At 46.4% G+C, this 14,125-nt stretch overlaps 1 protein-coding gene across 9 annotated transcripts in view; it reads left to right on the plus strand.

The window, feature by feature from the left end:
* Positions 1–3,711: 3,711 nt before the first annotated feature.
* Positions 3,712–14,125, plus strand: part of LOC137438964 (DISP complex protein LRCH3) — a 94,143-nt gene continuing 83,729 nt past the window's right edge. For all 9 annotated transcript variants that reach the window (XM_068134472.2, XM_068134474.2, XM_068134477.2 and 6 more), the window contains exon 1: positions 3,712–3,979. In XM_068134472.2, the coding sequence (XP_067990573.2) occupies positions 3,733–3,979 (247 nt within the window). In that variant the 5' untranslated portion in view covers positions 3,712–3,732. The remainder of the gene's footprint in view (positions 3,980–14,125) is intronic.

The following is a 14,125-nucleotide window of genomic DNA, read 5'->3' on the forward strand; positions in this document are numbered from 1 at the left end:
TATTCATTTATTTCACGTTTGCAAACTATGTTGCCGTTAAACTATGTTTTACAACTAATAAAAACGAATGTGCGATTCATTCGCTTTCCTGCGCGTTTGTGTACGCGATGGCGATTTCTTTACCAAACTCCGGAAGCCGTTCGCTTTGGACCGAACCATTTCATGTAAATAGAGGGGGGGGATTGTCACCACTCGCAAGCCGTTCGCTTTGGACCAAACCATTTCATGTAAATAGAAGGGGGGGATATAATTTTAGATATATATATAGTACGGGCATGCCCTAGTATTACCAAAGGAAGTAATCAGGAAATCCAAGTCAAATCAGTTGTATAAGCAGAAAATATCCTCCAATAAGAGAAAATGTTTTGTACGCTTAGAACAAGATCGCCCTTTGGGTCGCCTGTGGGGCGGGTACTCTGCTATTAAATACAATCAGGCGAGCTAGTGAGTGGAAAAAAACAAACAAACGTGGGGTGTTAAAGTAAGATGGAAGTGTTTGCAGATGGCTAGGTCTCCCCAGAAAGGTGGCGGCAGCGGAGGGAATGTATAGGTTTAAATGGGGTCTACATAGGGTACCATTAGAGATGCATGGGTTGGGGATATTGGGCTATGTGTGGATGGGCACTGGGATTGATGCAACGCAGGCATGATGGGCCGAACGGCCTCCGGCGCTGAAGACCCTTGTCAGACATAAGTAATCATTTGCAAAGTTCAGAGTGGAAGTGAAACAGAAAAGTTAGACTTAAGGAGGTAAAACTGTTTAACTTTCTTGATCAATCAAGGACGATGATTCCGTACAGGTCTGCCGACTTCGGGATTATGGAGTTTTGAGCCTTTTCCTGGATGATCATAAAATGCCGTTCGCTTTTCAAAGAGTTCATGCAAATCGACAAAACTTTTTGCAAAGTTTATATTTTTGGGGTTTGGGATGATTCTTGGGTTTTATACCGTTTTGTTTTCATCCTGATGATTTTAAAGTTCGTTTGTTTCAGATAATTTTGTCTCCCAAACAATTTTGGCTTTAAGACAAACTTCCTTTCTATCTCGTAGTCTGGAATTTAAATCTGTCTCGTATCACAACTGCTTCAAAAAAAACAAGTCTGTTATTTACGAGCAGACGGTGCTTTGGGAAAGGGCACGTCTATTAATTACACGTACAGAGTGCAAGGGGAATGGAAAATTAATTTAATTAATATAAAGTGAAGAGAAGCAGGGATGATAGTAGGGAAAAGGAATGTAGACAGATGTGGGAGTAGTGGAGAAAAATAGGTTGGGAGAAGAGAACAGAAAGGGAAGGGGTGTTTATGGAGCTGGGGGGAGGAGGTAGAGGGGTGGGAATGGGGGTTCCACTTTGTGTACATAATAGATAGATGCCTATAAGTATAAAGATGTCAATCTAGTCATCCCAAGAGCTGTTACTGCTTGTCGTTTCGAACCGGAGACCGTGCGATGTCTGTCCTGTTCCTTGTGGGTTTTTTTTGTCTTGCACCAAAGGGGTTGCTCGACTATTGCAACGTGTGTGTGTGTGTGTGTGTGTGTGTGTGTGTGTGTGTGTGTGTGTGTGTGTGTGTGTGTGTGTGTGTGTGTGTGTGTGTGTGTGTCCTGGCCGCAACTTTTTTTACCATTTGAGTTGTGTCATCAAATTTTCAATAAAGCTTTATTATGATAATGTGGGGAAGACAAATGAATAATTTTGTCAAAAGGTTAAAGTTCAGCGTCACCTAAAATCATCAATTTTCATCCAATTGATCTGAAATTTCAATTTACCATTTGAGTTTTGTCATCAAATTTTCAACAAAGCTTTATTATAATATGGAGAAGGCAAATTAAGAATTTGGTCAAAAGGTCAAAGGTCAGCACCACAAAATCACCAATTTTCATCCGATTGACCTGAAATTTTAAGAATTTCCATATTGGGTCATGTAATTGGTTCACCAATCAAAAGCTAGAAGCCAATTGTTTTTTGTTTTTTTAGATCAACAGGTCAAAGGTCAAGGTTGCATAAAATCGTCAATTTTCCTCCAATTGACCTGAAACGTAAAGAATTTGCAGGTCACATAATTAGTTCAAAAATCAAAAGCTAGAAGCTGATGTTTTTTTTTTAGATCTAAAGCTCAAAGGTGATGTCAGGTACCTCATGCTCATGTCTACCTGCGTGCCGTTCTAATTGTATTCTGATCCGATATACCATACTCTTATCGAGCGTTGGTGCTGCCGAAACTATTTCTTAGGAAAGGATATTCTGGGTGGTTTGCCATTGCCTTCCCAGCAGTAGTTAGGGCAAGGATTTGTCATTTGTTCAGGAGATAGCTCGCCTACTCTTCGTGAAGAACACCGTGGGATCTTTAACGTCCACCAACTAATGCGGACAGATGGTTTACCGTTTAAAGTTCCTCCGCACCTCTTTTCTGCTTCTATGCAGTCTAGCACCAGGAGCTGTTTGGAGAGATTGGAGCACACTCACCTCGCATTGGAATGACGTCACTCAAACAAATACCATCAGTGATAATTCCATGTTTCCTCCTCCATCTGCTGTATTACCATACAATAGAGGATAAATACTACATAAACTATTTTAATTCGACATTTAAACTATCAACATCATTTTTACCCTCACCTGAAGAGAGGGTATATTGCATTTGAGCCCATTTGTTTGTTTGTCTGTTTGTCTGTTTGTCCGCACATAATAAATATGATTTTCTCTGCAACCGTTGATCCGATTGACAGGGAATTTTCATCATAGGTGCAACTCCACCTGTATAATTTTTTTAAATGATAATTATGACGTCATAGGTCACGTCGTTCGGCCGCCATCTTGGAAAAACCGAAAAACTTTGCACCTCTATATCTCCGAAAGCGCTGAATAGAAAAATTGAGACATGGCTCCTTGTAAAGAACTCTCCATGGGGAATAAAATATGTTAATGATGATGTCATTGGTGCCTCCATTATGACGTCATAATTCGACAAGTACAAAACTTCATCCGATCAAGATGAAATTTCTTAAGCGTCATCTAGGGATAAATTGGTGGAGAAAAAAAGAAGATGACATCATCGGTCATGTGGTTTGGCCGCCATATTTGTTTTAACCCAAAAGCCTTAAAAACCACTGAAAACGCATCCTTGTGAGGGTTTGCAATCTCTGATTGCTCTTTCTTGTTTGTTATATATTGTCGAGGCTCGTGGAGTTGCTGGAAACACATTTACGAATCAGGACGTAACAGCAGAAAGAGAGGGGAGTGTGACATCAACAGGAGGGATAAGGGACCAAATAGAGGGAGACTTGGACAAATACGTGACGTCGGGAACATGCATGACGTTTTAAATTAATTAATGTTGAATAAAATAAAAATTAAATACTAGGAAATAAATAAATAAATAAAAATGATTAATTAATTACTTCCACCAAATTGATTTTGTTTAAAATTAAATCAGAGATGCCATGGCGCTCTGCCTGGAGCAAATGCTTGCTTTCCACACCCTTTGCGTACGTAGTAAGTGTATATGGGCAAGGCAGTTCTTAGGACAATAAATTATATTGCCTATTGAGTAAAATATTGTCGTAAGGTGACTCGATATAAAGATATATTGGTAAGAAGTGACACAAATAGCTTTTATTAAAAGAGAGAATAAAAAAATATTTATTGATTCGACAGCGAAGAGGAAGAAGAATCAGGGCTTCGGTGCGAGTCTGCGCATGCGCATTCTTCCTGCCCTGCCCAACCGCGGTAAGATGGCCGCGTTGGGCCAGTTTTTGGGTTCAGGTGGCGGTTCGCAGGTGTTACCGCCTCTGTGCCACCCTCAGCCGTTGCAAAACCTTCAGCAGTTGGCACTGCGAAGTGGCGCGCATTTCCACCGGAGTTTGGAGCGCAGCCTTGAGGAGGCGCAGAGTTCCGGCGCGCTGAATCTGAGCGGCAGGAAGCTCAAGGAGTTTCCGCGGAGTGCAGCTCTGTACGATCTGTCGGACACGCGGCACGTCGGTACGTCTGTACATGTCATGTACTCGCCCGAGTGTGCACCTTGCGGTGCTGAGTGAACCCACCCGAGTGCGTTAAAGTTCCTTGTTATAATGGTCCCGCGTCTCTGTACCTACCTCAGTCCTCAGCTGACCCTCCGCACACCTATACTATATAGTATTAGTAATAGTATATGTCTCCCCCTGGTCTGTCTCCCCTATCTACCTTTCACCGGCCTCCGTTCCCGCCCCTGATAATCCACCTTTACTATCGTTTACTCGTGGCCGCTCCACCATCCCCACCCCAAACCACCTACCTCTCGCGATCATGTCGTCCCTCCCAGCACCACCCTTCCATCCAGGTGTTTTACTTACTGTACGTACAGTACACTGTTGGTGGTCCCGAACCTGCACGACCATTGCTGTGATTTAACCTTTTCTAACAGTAACATACTAACACGACCTGTCATAATATACTCGGACCATGAGTTGATCATTGACATTGTGATTTTATTCTATAATCACAATGCTGATTGTTTTACGAGCTTCACGTCCATTCCCATGAAAGGTTGTTGAAGCTGTGGTTTTGTCGGAGTTTTGACAGCTGTGACCTCCACCCATCCACGGAATTAATGCGGTGAAACAATGTCCATTGTTTTTGCACGTGCAACGTGGTCCCAGGTGGCGCCGTATGGCCTTTGGTGGTGTGGCACGGTACGGTGTGGCTCTTGGTGGCATGGCACATTGGCCCAGTGGTACGGTATGGTGTGGACCCTGTAGGCACGATATGGCCCCTGGTGGTGTGGCGCAGTGCGCTGTGGCCCATGGTTGTGTGGGTCATGGTGTGGCTCCTGGTGGTGCAGTGCAGTGTGGCCCATGGTTGTGTGGTGTGCTGTGACCTCTGGTGGTGTGCTGTGACCCCTGGTGGTGTGCTGTGACCCCTGGTGGTGCGCTGTGGCCCATGGTGGTGCGCTGTGGCCCATGGTGGTGCGCTGTGGCCCATGGTGGTGCGCTGTGGCCCATGGTGGTGCGCTGTGGCCCATGGTGGTGCGCTGTGGCCCATGGTGGTGCGCTGTGGCCCATGGTGGTGTGGTGTGATGTGGCCCATGGTGGTGCGATGTGGCCCATGGTTGTATGGCGCGGTGCGCTGTGGCCCCTGGTGGTGCGGTGCGCTGTGGCCCCTGGTGGTGCAGTGCGGTATGGCCCATGGTTGTGTGGCGTGGTGCGATGTGGCCAATGGTGGTGCGCTGTGGTCCATGGTTGTGCGGTGCCCTGTGGCCCATGGTGGTAGGCTGTGGCCCCTGATGGTGCAGTGCGCTGTGGCCCATGGTTGTTGGTTGTGTGGGTCCTGGTGATGGTGCGGGTGAGACCTAGTGTCGTGGCTAGATGAACTCCACCTCTTGTTTTCTCCTCCGTTTCTGTAAAATGTATATATATATATTAATTGCCCCATTATTGTCCGTATTCCTTTACAAAGCTGATTTGTCCTGAACCTTTGACCCTGCATTGTAACATTGACATTTTAAATTTTACCCTAATCTACCGTGCATGGTCATTTACACGTAACCACACGAGGTACTCACAAACAAGGTAAAGACCCGTTTCCCGATTTGGTAATAGATGAAGAAGTGGTTTGTGGTTACTTCTCCCGAGTGTGTATCGTTTTACAATCAAACAAACGGTTCCGGTGCGGATGGTTTCCATGGTTTCCATGGTTGTCTGTGCTTGAACTCGCATGCCATTCTCCCCCCGTTGTTGCTCCAGATTGTGCAAGTGAGCGCGTTTTCAACACATCCTGGTGATGACGAACATTTTGGGTCCCGGGTGATCGACATGCCGAACCTTTCCCTGTAATCGCCACCCAAGAGGGACTTGCTTATTGTTGTGTGGTTGTTGCACCTGTGAGTTAAATTATAGTTCTTAGATCCTTGAATTGTTTCGAACAAAGAGTCCAGTCCTTTCCAAGCTCCTCATGAAGCGGGTGGGGGAGTGATTGGGAATATTGATTCCCTGTTGACACGTGTCTTCCATCTTGAAATATTTAATGAGTTGAGCCGAGACAACAGGGGATTCGATTAATTAAACGTTCAGCACATGAAATGCTTATTAGTCACCTCGTCCATGAGCCTTCATCTCCGTGGACGCTTTGAGGCCAACCTGCATCAGGTGAGCTGTCGTCTCCATATATTCGTCGTCATGGGAATGTTCTTGTTCTATGGCTCACGGTCCAATTGAATGCCAGTCCATCCCATCACCTGTAATTGGCAAGCGCATCAAGGAGTCGATGATGAAATCGATAATAAATCCTCGTGTTGGTTTATTTCATTTTGACCACTTGCGTTGGCACTCAGAAAAGGTGTTTGTGCCAATGTATTCAGTTTAGCATGTCCCATGAGTGGGTCGTGGGTGGGGTGAGGATGCTCTATTAGAAGTGTGTGGGATGCTCCATGGGAGCGGTGGAGTTTGGCTTGGGGGAGGGGGGAGGGATGCTTCGGTTGAAGTGTTTGGCATGCTCCATGAGGTGGGTAGGAAGTGTTTGGGATGCTCCATGAGGTGGGTAGGATGCTTCGGTGGAAGTGTTTGGGATGCTCCATGAGGTGGGTAGGATGCTTCGGTGGAAGTGTTTGGGATGCTCCATGAGGTGGGTAGGATGCTTCGGTGGAAGTGTTCGGGATGCTCCATGAGGTGGGTAGTATGCTTCGGTGGAAGTGTTTGGGATGCTCCATGAGGTGGGTAGTATGCTTCGGTGGAAGTGTTTGGGATGCTCCATGAGGTGGGTAGTATGCTTCGGTGGAAGTGTTTGGGATGCTCCATGAGGTGGGTAGGATGCTTCGGTGGAAGTGTTTGGGATGCTCCATGAGGTGGGTAGGATGCTTCGGTGGAAGTGTTTGGGATGCTCCATGAGGTGGGTAGGATGCTTCGGTGGAAGTGTTCGGGATGCTCCATGAGGTGGGTAGTATGCTTCGGTGGAAGTGTTTGGGATGCTCCATGAGGTGGGTAGTATGCTTCGGTGGAAGTGTTTGGGATGCTCCATGAGGTGGGTAGTATGCTTCGGTGGAAGTGTTTGGGATGCTCCATGAGGTGGGTAGTATGCTTCGGTGGAAGTGTTTGGGATGCTCCATGAGGTGGGTAGTATGCTTCGGTGGAAGTGTTCGGGATGCTCCATGAGGTGGGTTGTATGCTTCGGTGGAAGTGTTTGGGATGCTCCATGAGGTGGGTAGTATGCTTCGGTGGAAGTGTTTGGGAAGCTCCATGAGGTGGGTAGGATGCTTCGGTGGAAGTGTTTGGGATACTCCATGAGGTGGGTAGTATGCTTCGGTGGAAGTGTTCGGGATTCTCCATGAGGTGGGTAGTATGCTTCGGTGGAAGTGTTCGGGATGCTCCATGAGGTGGGTAGGATGCTTCGGTGGAAGTGTTTGGGATGCTCCATGAGGTGGGTAGTATGCTTCGGTTGAAGTGTTTGGGATGCTCCATGAGGTGGGTAGTATGCTTCGGTTGAAGTGTTTGGGATGCTCCATGAGGTGGGTAGTATGCTTCGGTGGAAGTGTTTGGGATGCTCCATGAGGTGGGTAGTATGCTTCGGTTGAAGTGTTTGGGATGCTCCATGAGGTGGGTAGTATGCTTCGGTGGAAGTGTTTGGGATGCTCCATGAGGTGGGTAGTATGCTTCGGTTGAAGTGTTTGGGATGCTCCATGAGGTGGGTAGTATGCTCCGGTGGAAGTGTTTGGGATGCTTCATGAGGTGGGTAGTGTGCTCCGGTGGAAGTGTTCGGGATGCTTCATGAGGTGGGTAGTGTGCTCCGGTGGAAGTGTTTGGGATGCTTCATGAGGTGGGTAGTGTGCTCCGGTGGAAGTGTTCGGGATGCTTCATGAGGTGGGTAGTATGCTTCGGTTGAAGTGTTTGGGATGCTCCATGAGGTGGGTAGTATGCTTCGGTGGAAGTGTTTGGGATGCTCCATGAGGTGGGTAGTATGCTTCGGTTGAAGTGTTTGGGATGCTCCATGAGGTGGGTAGGATGCTTCGGTGGAAGTGTTTGGGATGCTCCATGAGGTGGGTAGGATGCTTCGGTGGAAGTGTTTGGGATGCTCCATGAGGTGGGTAGTATGCTTCGGTTGAAGTGTTCGGGATGCTCCATGAGGTGGGTAGTATGCTTCGGTGGAAGTGTTCGGGATGCTCCATGAGGTGGGTAGTATGCTTCGGTTGAAGTGTTTGGGATGCTCCATGAGGTGGGTAGTATGCTTCGGTTGAAGTGTTTGGGATGCTCCATGAGGTGGGTAGTATGCTCCGGTGGAAGTGTTTGGGATGCTACATGAGGTGGGTAGTGTGCTCCGGTGGAAGTGTTCGGGATGCTTCATGAGGTGGGTAGTGTGCTCCGGTGGAAGTGTTTGGGATGCTTCATGAGGTGGGTAGTGTGCTCCGGTGGAAGTGTTTGGGATGCTCCATGAGGTGGGTAGTATGCTCCGGTGGAAGTGTTTGGGATGCTTCATGAGGTGGGTAGTGTGCTCCGGTGGAAGTGTTTGGGATGCTTCATGAGGTGGGTAGTGTGCTCCGGTGGAAGTGTTCGGGATGCTTCATGAGGTGGGTAGTGTGCTCCGGTGGAAGTGTTCGGGATGCTTTAGTTTTGCTGTAAGAATGGAACTAAGCCGTTTCTCCAGAATGGAGGAATCTTTAAACTTCGAGGAGCAGGAACAATGATCTTTTTTGTTTATTATTTATCATTTCTTTGTCTTTGTCGATTCTTGTTCGAATCATTTCCTACTTCACAGAGCCGCATTATAGAATCGAACAGCTTTTGGCTTTTTAATGATCACATGAGGTAAATTCAGTTTGAAGCCTTTCCCCTCCTCCAATGGAACGTCGTCACAATGAGGGCACCGTGCGGTTTCCGGACATCCGTCGTGCAAATTTGGCGTCTGGAGGTCACACAAAGGCGTGGATTGTTTCTTGCTTCCAACTTCGGCCTTCGTGATGGAGTTTCCTGTGAACATTCCCAAATGCCTATCGGGGTCTTATCCTGAGGCTCGTCCCGTGCATCGGGTCTTGGAGTCGAGCAATTTGATCCGGTCGTGAGCACCGGATACGGCCGCTCTGGACCCGCGATGGATGTGTGGGTACTCGAGTCATCGTTGTTGCAAAGTGGTATGAACGGCAGCCACCATGAGGATTGTATTTATTTACCATTTGAAATAGTTGTGAACCCTTCTCTCTTCCCCAAAGATGAACAAGTCGAGGGAGCAAGCAAATATGGGGCTGAACACTTTCCACATGTTCTTCCTCTTCTTCCTTCTCGGAGTATGAGACGCTTTCACTTTGTACCACACCAATGGTTAGATATGTCCGGATGGTACATTGCGTGACGGTCTTTTTCCTTTGAACGTGACATTTTTTTTCATTGTAGTCACACTTTACTTTATTTATTTATTTATTTTGGCGCAGCATGTACAGTATAGTTTCCTCACCAACTATGGTCTCTTCTCTCCCTTCCACATTTGCCATCCATCAAAAGGCGTTATTTTGAGAGCTCATTCCTCTTTCTCTCTCCCACACGCTCTTCCAACCTTCCATCCTGTCTCGCATGAGCGTTATCCAAACAGGCCCGACCAGGTGGGAATTTCCTCTCGTGCCCCTGATCTTTGCACCTGCTGTTTCAGCAGGTATGGTATCACATCCTCCTGTGTGTAGCGAGTGGATCAGACTCGTGACTCGGCCACAATTTCTATTTGATGCCGAGTATTTCCTGACGAAAGTCCTCCCATCATGACGTAATCGGGCCGTTGTAGGTTTTGATTTTGGAAGGCTTTGCACATTAGCTTGGATTTGGTAAATAATTATTGGGGAGTGTTTCCCCTCTGTTGTGCCCTCGACGTGTTCCAGCCCAGCTGTGGTTTATTGTTATTCTCGACTGCTCCTCACCACCCGTACGGGCATGTTCGTCACACTGAGCACATGAAGGTGGAGGGGGAGGCTTCGTGCACGTGAGTGGTGTTGTGAACGCAGGAGTGCAAAAAAGTTGTTGAAAGTTGAAGGCTCAGCTGTTCCCGCTGTTGTGCTACATTAGTAGGAAGCACCTGTAGGCTCTGGAGTGATCTTTCGGTAGAGTTTTTAAAAAGTTTTCTTTTTAAAGATGTCGTCAATCGATTTGATGCTTTGAAATAAATAAACTGGTTTTGTGCCGATTGCTTTTCCCCATGTCTCGCAAAACAGAACCTACCTTTGTACCGGTTTTAACCACTCGAGACCTTGCCCATGATTCGGTGAACAGAGTGAAAGCTAATTGTATTTCGACCTGAAAACTTCCTGCATTCACGACGAATGGACATACATCTTTCTAAATGAGTAAAACATCCTCAGGATCCCCTTCCTTCCTTCCTACCCTCTCTCTTTCCCTCTCTCTCACTCTTACTCCCGCACTCCCACACTCTCTCACTCCCACACTCTCTCACTCCCACACTCTCTCACTCCCACACTCTCTCACTCCCACACTCTCTTACTCCCAAACTCTCTTACTCCCACACTCTCTTACTCCCACACTCTCTTACTCCCACACTCTCTTACTCCCACACTCTCTTACTCCCACACTCTCACTCCCACACTCTCTCACTCCCACACTTTCTCACTCCCACACTCTCTCACTCCCACACTCTCTCACTCCCACACTCTCTCACTCCCACACTCTCTCACTCCCACACTCTCACTCCCACACTCTCACTCCCACACTCTCTCACTCCCACACTCTCTCACTCCCACACTCTCTCACTCCCACACTCTCTCACTCCCACACTCTCTCACTCCCACACTCTCTCACTCCCACACTCTCTCACTCCCACACTCTCTCACTCCCACACTCTCTCACTCCCACACTCTCTCACTCCCACACTCTCTCACTCCCACACACTCTCACTCTCAAACTCTCTCAAACTCTCTGAAATTCTCACACTCACACTCACACACACACTCACACACACACACACTCACAGACATACACACACACACACACACACACACTCACACTCACTTTCTTTCTCACTCTCACACTTACTTTCTTTCTCACTCTCACACTCACTCACTTTCTTTCTCACTCTCACACTGTCAACTCACTTTCTTTCACACTCACGCTCTCACGCACTTTCTTTCACACTCACTCTCTCACTCTCTCCCACGCAGTTTTAGCCTCTGAAGTGTGTGTGTGTGTGTGTGTGTGTGTGTGTGTGTGTGTGTGTGTAGGTGCTCAATGGGTGTTGTTTATGTGCAACCTGTGATGATGGGAAGGGCTTTGTTTTGTATGGTCAGCAGGGTGTTGAGATGTCTGTTTGTTTGGCTGGAGGCCCAAGATGAGCCGGCATAGTTGATGACTGATCTAATGTACTGTTTGTATTTTAGTGATGTTGTTTCTTTGTGGTACCCAAAGTCAGTGCCTGTGAGTGCCCAATGTGTGTTCAGCCTGGGTGTGCATGTTTTTTTAATGTTTGCGATGTGATCTGACTATGACATGGATGTGTTAAAAGTGACAGAGTATTTTTGGTTGGTGTGTGTGTGGAATAGGAATGTCGTTCAGTGTGGTGTGTCATGCAGAGCTATGTTCCTTGGTGTAATTTGTTAGAAGAGTGACTTGATTTGGAGGGGGCTACTTTTAGTCTGTTGATGGTGAGCCAGGTTTGTAGGGTGCTGAGGAAGGGTTGAAGTTGTGCTGTGGTGGTGTTGATGTTGCGTTGAGTAGAGATGATGGTTATATCATCCATATATGAGGCTAATTGTATGTTCCCGGGTGGTTGTGGAATGTTGTGCATGAATGGATTAAAGAGTGTGGGGGAGAGGACCGAGTCTTGAGGGACTCCATTTGGAAAGTACCATGTGCGTGATGACCTGCTGTTAAAAAATACGAATGACTGCATGATCGGTAGTTGGCCAGCCAGCGTTTGCTATTGTTCTGCATGTTTGTGTTGAGCATTTTGTTTGTGAGTAAGAGCTTTGGGAATGTGTCAAACGCTTTTAGTCTAGTAGGAAGACTAGGTCCCCCTGCACCCCCCGGAGATATACTTCTAATCAGTGTTTCTAGATTGGAAACAATGTGTAGAAAATGACTAGCTATGGCCCCAAGCTGAAAAAATGTCCCACATACCATTTTTATGCAAATTACTGCTGCCATTATCAAAAAAAGACTAGGTCCCCCTGCACCCCCCCGGAGATATACTTCTAACCAGTGTTTCTAGATTGGAAAAAATGTGTAGAAAATGACTAGCTATGGCCCCAAGCTGAAACAATGTCCCACATACCATTTTTATGCAAATTACTGCTGCCATTATCAAAAAAACGATTTTTGACATATCTCAGCCAATATTGCAGATAATTGAAAAATGAAGGTGTCTAGACCCATGTTTTGAAGGGCATAGATCATGATAGAACTATTCATAACATGATTACATGTGTCTATGGTATACTAGTATGCTAATTAGTGCTTTATTTACAAAATAATCACAGTTTTACGAAATAATAGACTCATATTAAGGTCCGTCTACACAGACGTTAACACAAAGTTTTATTTTTCTAAATACCCTGTGAAATTCACCGAATGCCCTGTGAAACCTGGGATTCTTCTCCAGCTTTTTCAAGGGCCCGACTTTTCCCTTCCCTTTGAAGGCACTGGTGCAGTCTTCTCCGCTGAACACATAGTACCCCAGGAGAGTGGCACAGTAGTCCTCTCCCAGGGATTCTGCCAGCTCAGAGACGTTGACAAGTTGGCGATGCTTCCCTGACCCTGTATCCAGGTACACCGTCAGCTTGATGTTGTGGGCATGGTGGAGCAGGATCAGGAGGATGTCTGTGTCCGGTGTTCTGACTACAGCGTTCTTGTATCCGATGGTAGCAGCATGATGGAGGTACAGAACCACCCTGGTATCAGTCTCTTCCTGGTTGCTGTAGATCGTGGGGAGTTCACGTACCTCGACCTGAAACACAAAAAGGCACCGCATTTCAATCACCAGTCACTGCCAGTTTCAGTATATCTCCGGGGGGTGCAGGGGGACCTAGTCTTTTTTTGATAATGGCAGCAGTAATTTGCATAAAAATGGTATGTGGGACATTTTTTCAGCTTGGGGCCATAGCTAGTCATTTTCTACACATTTTTTCCAATCTATAAACACTGATTAGAAGTATATCTCCGGGGGGTGCAGGGGGACCTAGTCTTTTTTTGATAATGGCAGCAGTAATTTGCATAAAAATGGTATGTGGGACATTTTGTCAGCTTGGGGCCATAGCTAGTCATTTTCTACATATTTTTTCCAATCTAGAAACACTGATTAGAAGTATATCTCTGGGGGGTGCAGGGGGACCTAGTCTTCCTACTAGACTATTTGCTGATGTCTACTGTGGTGTGAACAGTGCTCTTTGGTGGTTTTCTATTGTCGAAGTCTTAAAAGGTGTTTTGTGTGAGATTTGTGAGGAGAGTGGTGGTGGAGTGGTTTGGTCTGAATCTGTGTTGCGTGAGAGAGGGATGTGAGGGTTTGTGAGTGTAAGTATAAGGCGTTGTTTAACTCTTGAGGATGTGCAAAGTAATGTGATAGGTCTATAAGAGGCTGCTTTGGTGGGATCTTTGTTTGGTTTAAGGAGGGTAATGATTTTGCCCAGTTTCCAAATTTGGGGAACTCTTGAGTGTTGGCAGGAGAAATTGCTTGTATTTGTAAAAGCTGATATACCTGATACCTGATACCTGATGGCTGATGGTGTGGTCAAAGGTGTTTTATCCAACGGGGACGGAGGTTGATTTCATGGCTGTATGTGAATAGGATATCTCAAAGTTGTGGACGGATCTGGACGAAATTTGGTGGAGAGCTTGGATGTGTGACATGGACGAAATTATTCCACATTGGTGAAGATCTGGATCCTGATACGAGGATTTTTTTTTTTTTGGCGTAGCCCGTATAGCAATGCCGTCTGGAACAACGTTTGTCTGGCCATCCGATGTATGTATGAATGTATGACGTATGTATGTATGTGACGTATGTATGTATGTATGTCCCATCCACAGGCATTTTGTGGGTTTAATACATTTTAAATTTGTTTTCTTTGCAACTGTTGGTCTGATTGACATGAAATTTTCACCATCGGAGTCCCTCTTCCTGTACGATTTTTAATGATTGCTATGACCTTATAGGTCATGTGATACAGGCACCATC

Source organism: Myxine glutinosa, chromosome 13, assembly GCF_964187855.1.
Source record: "Myxine glutinosa chromosome 13, kmMyxGlut1.1, whole genome shotgun sequence".
NCBI classification, from domain to species: domain Eukaryota; kingdom Metazoa; phylum Chordata; class Myxini; order Myxiniformes; family Myxinidae; genus Myxine; species Myxine glutinosa.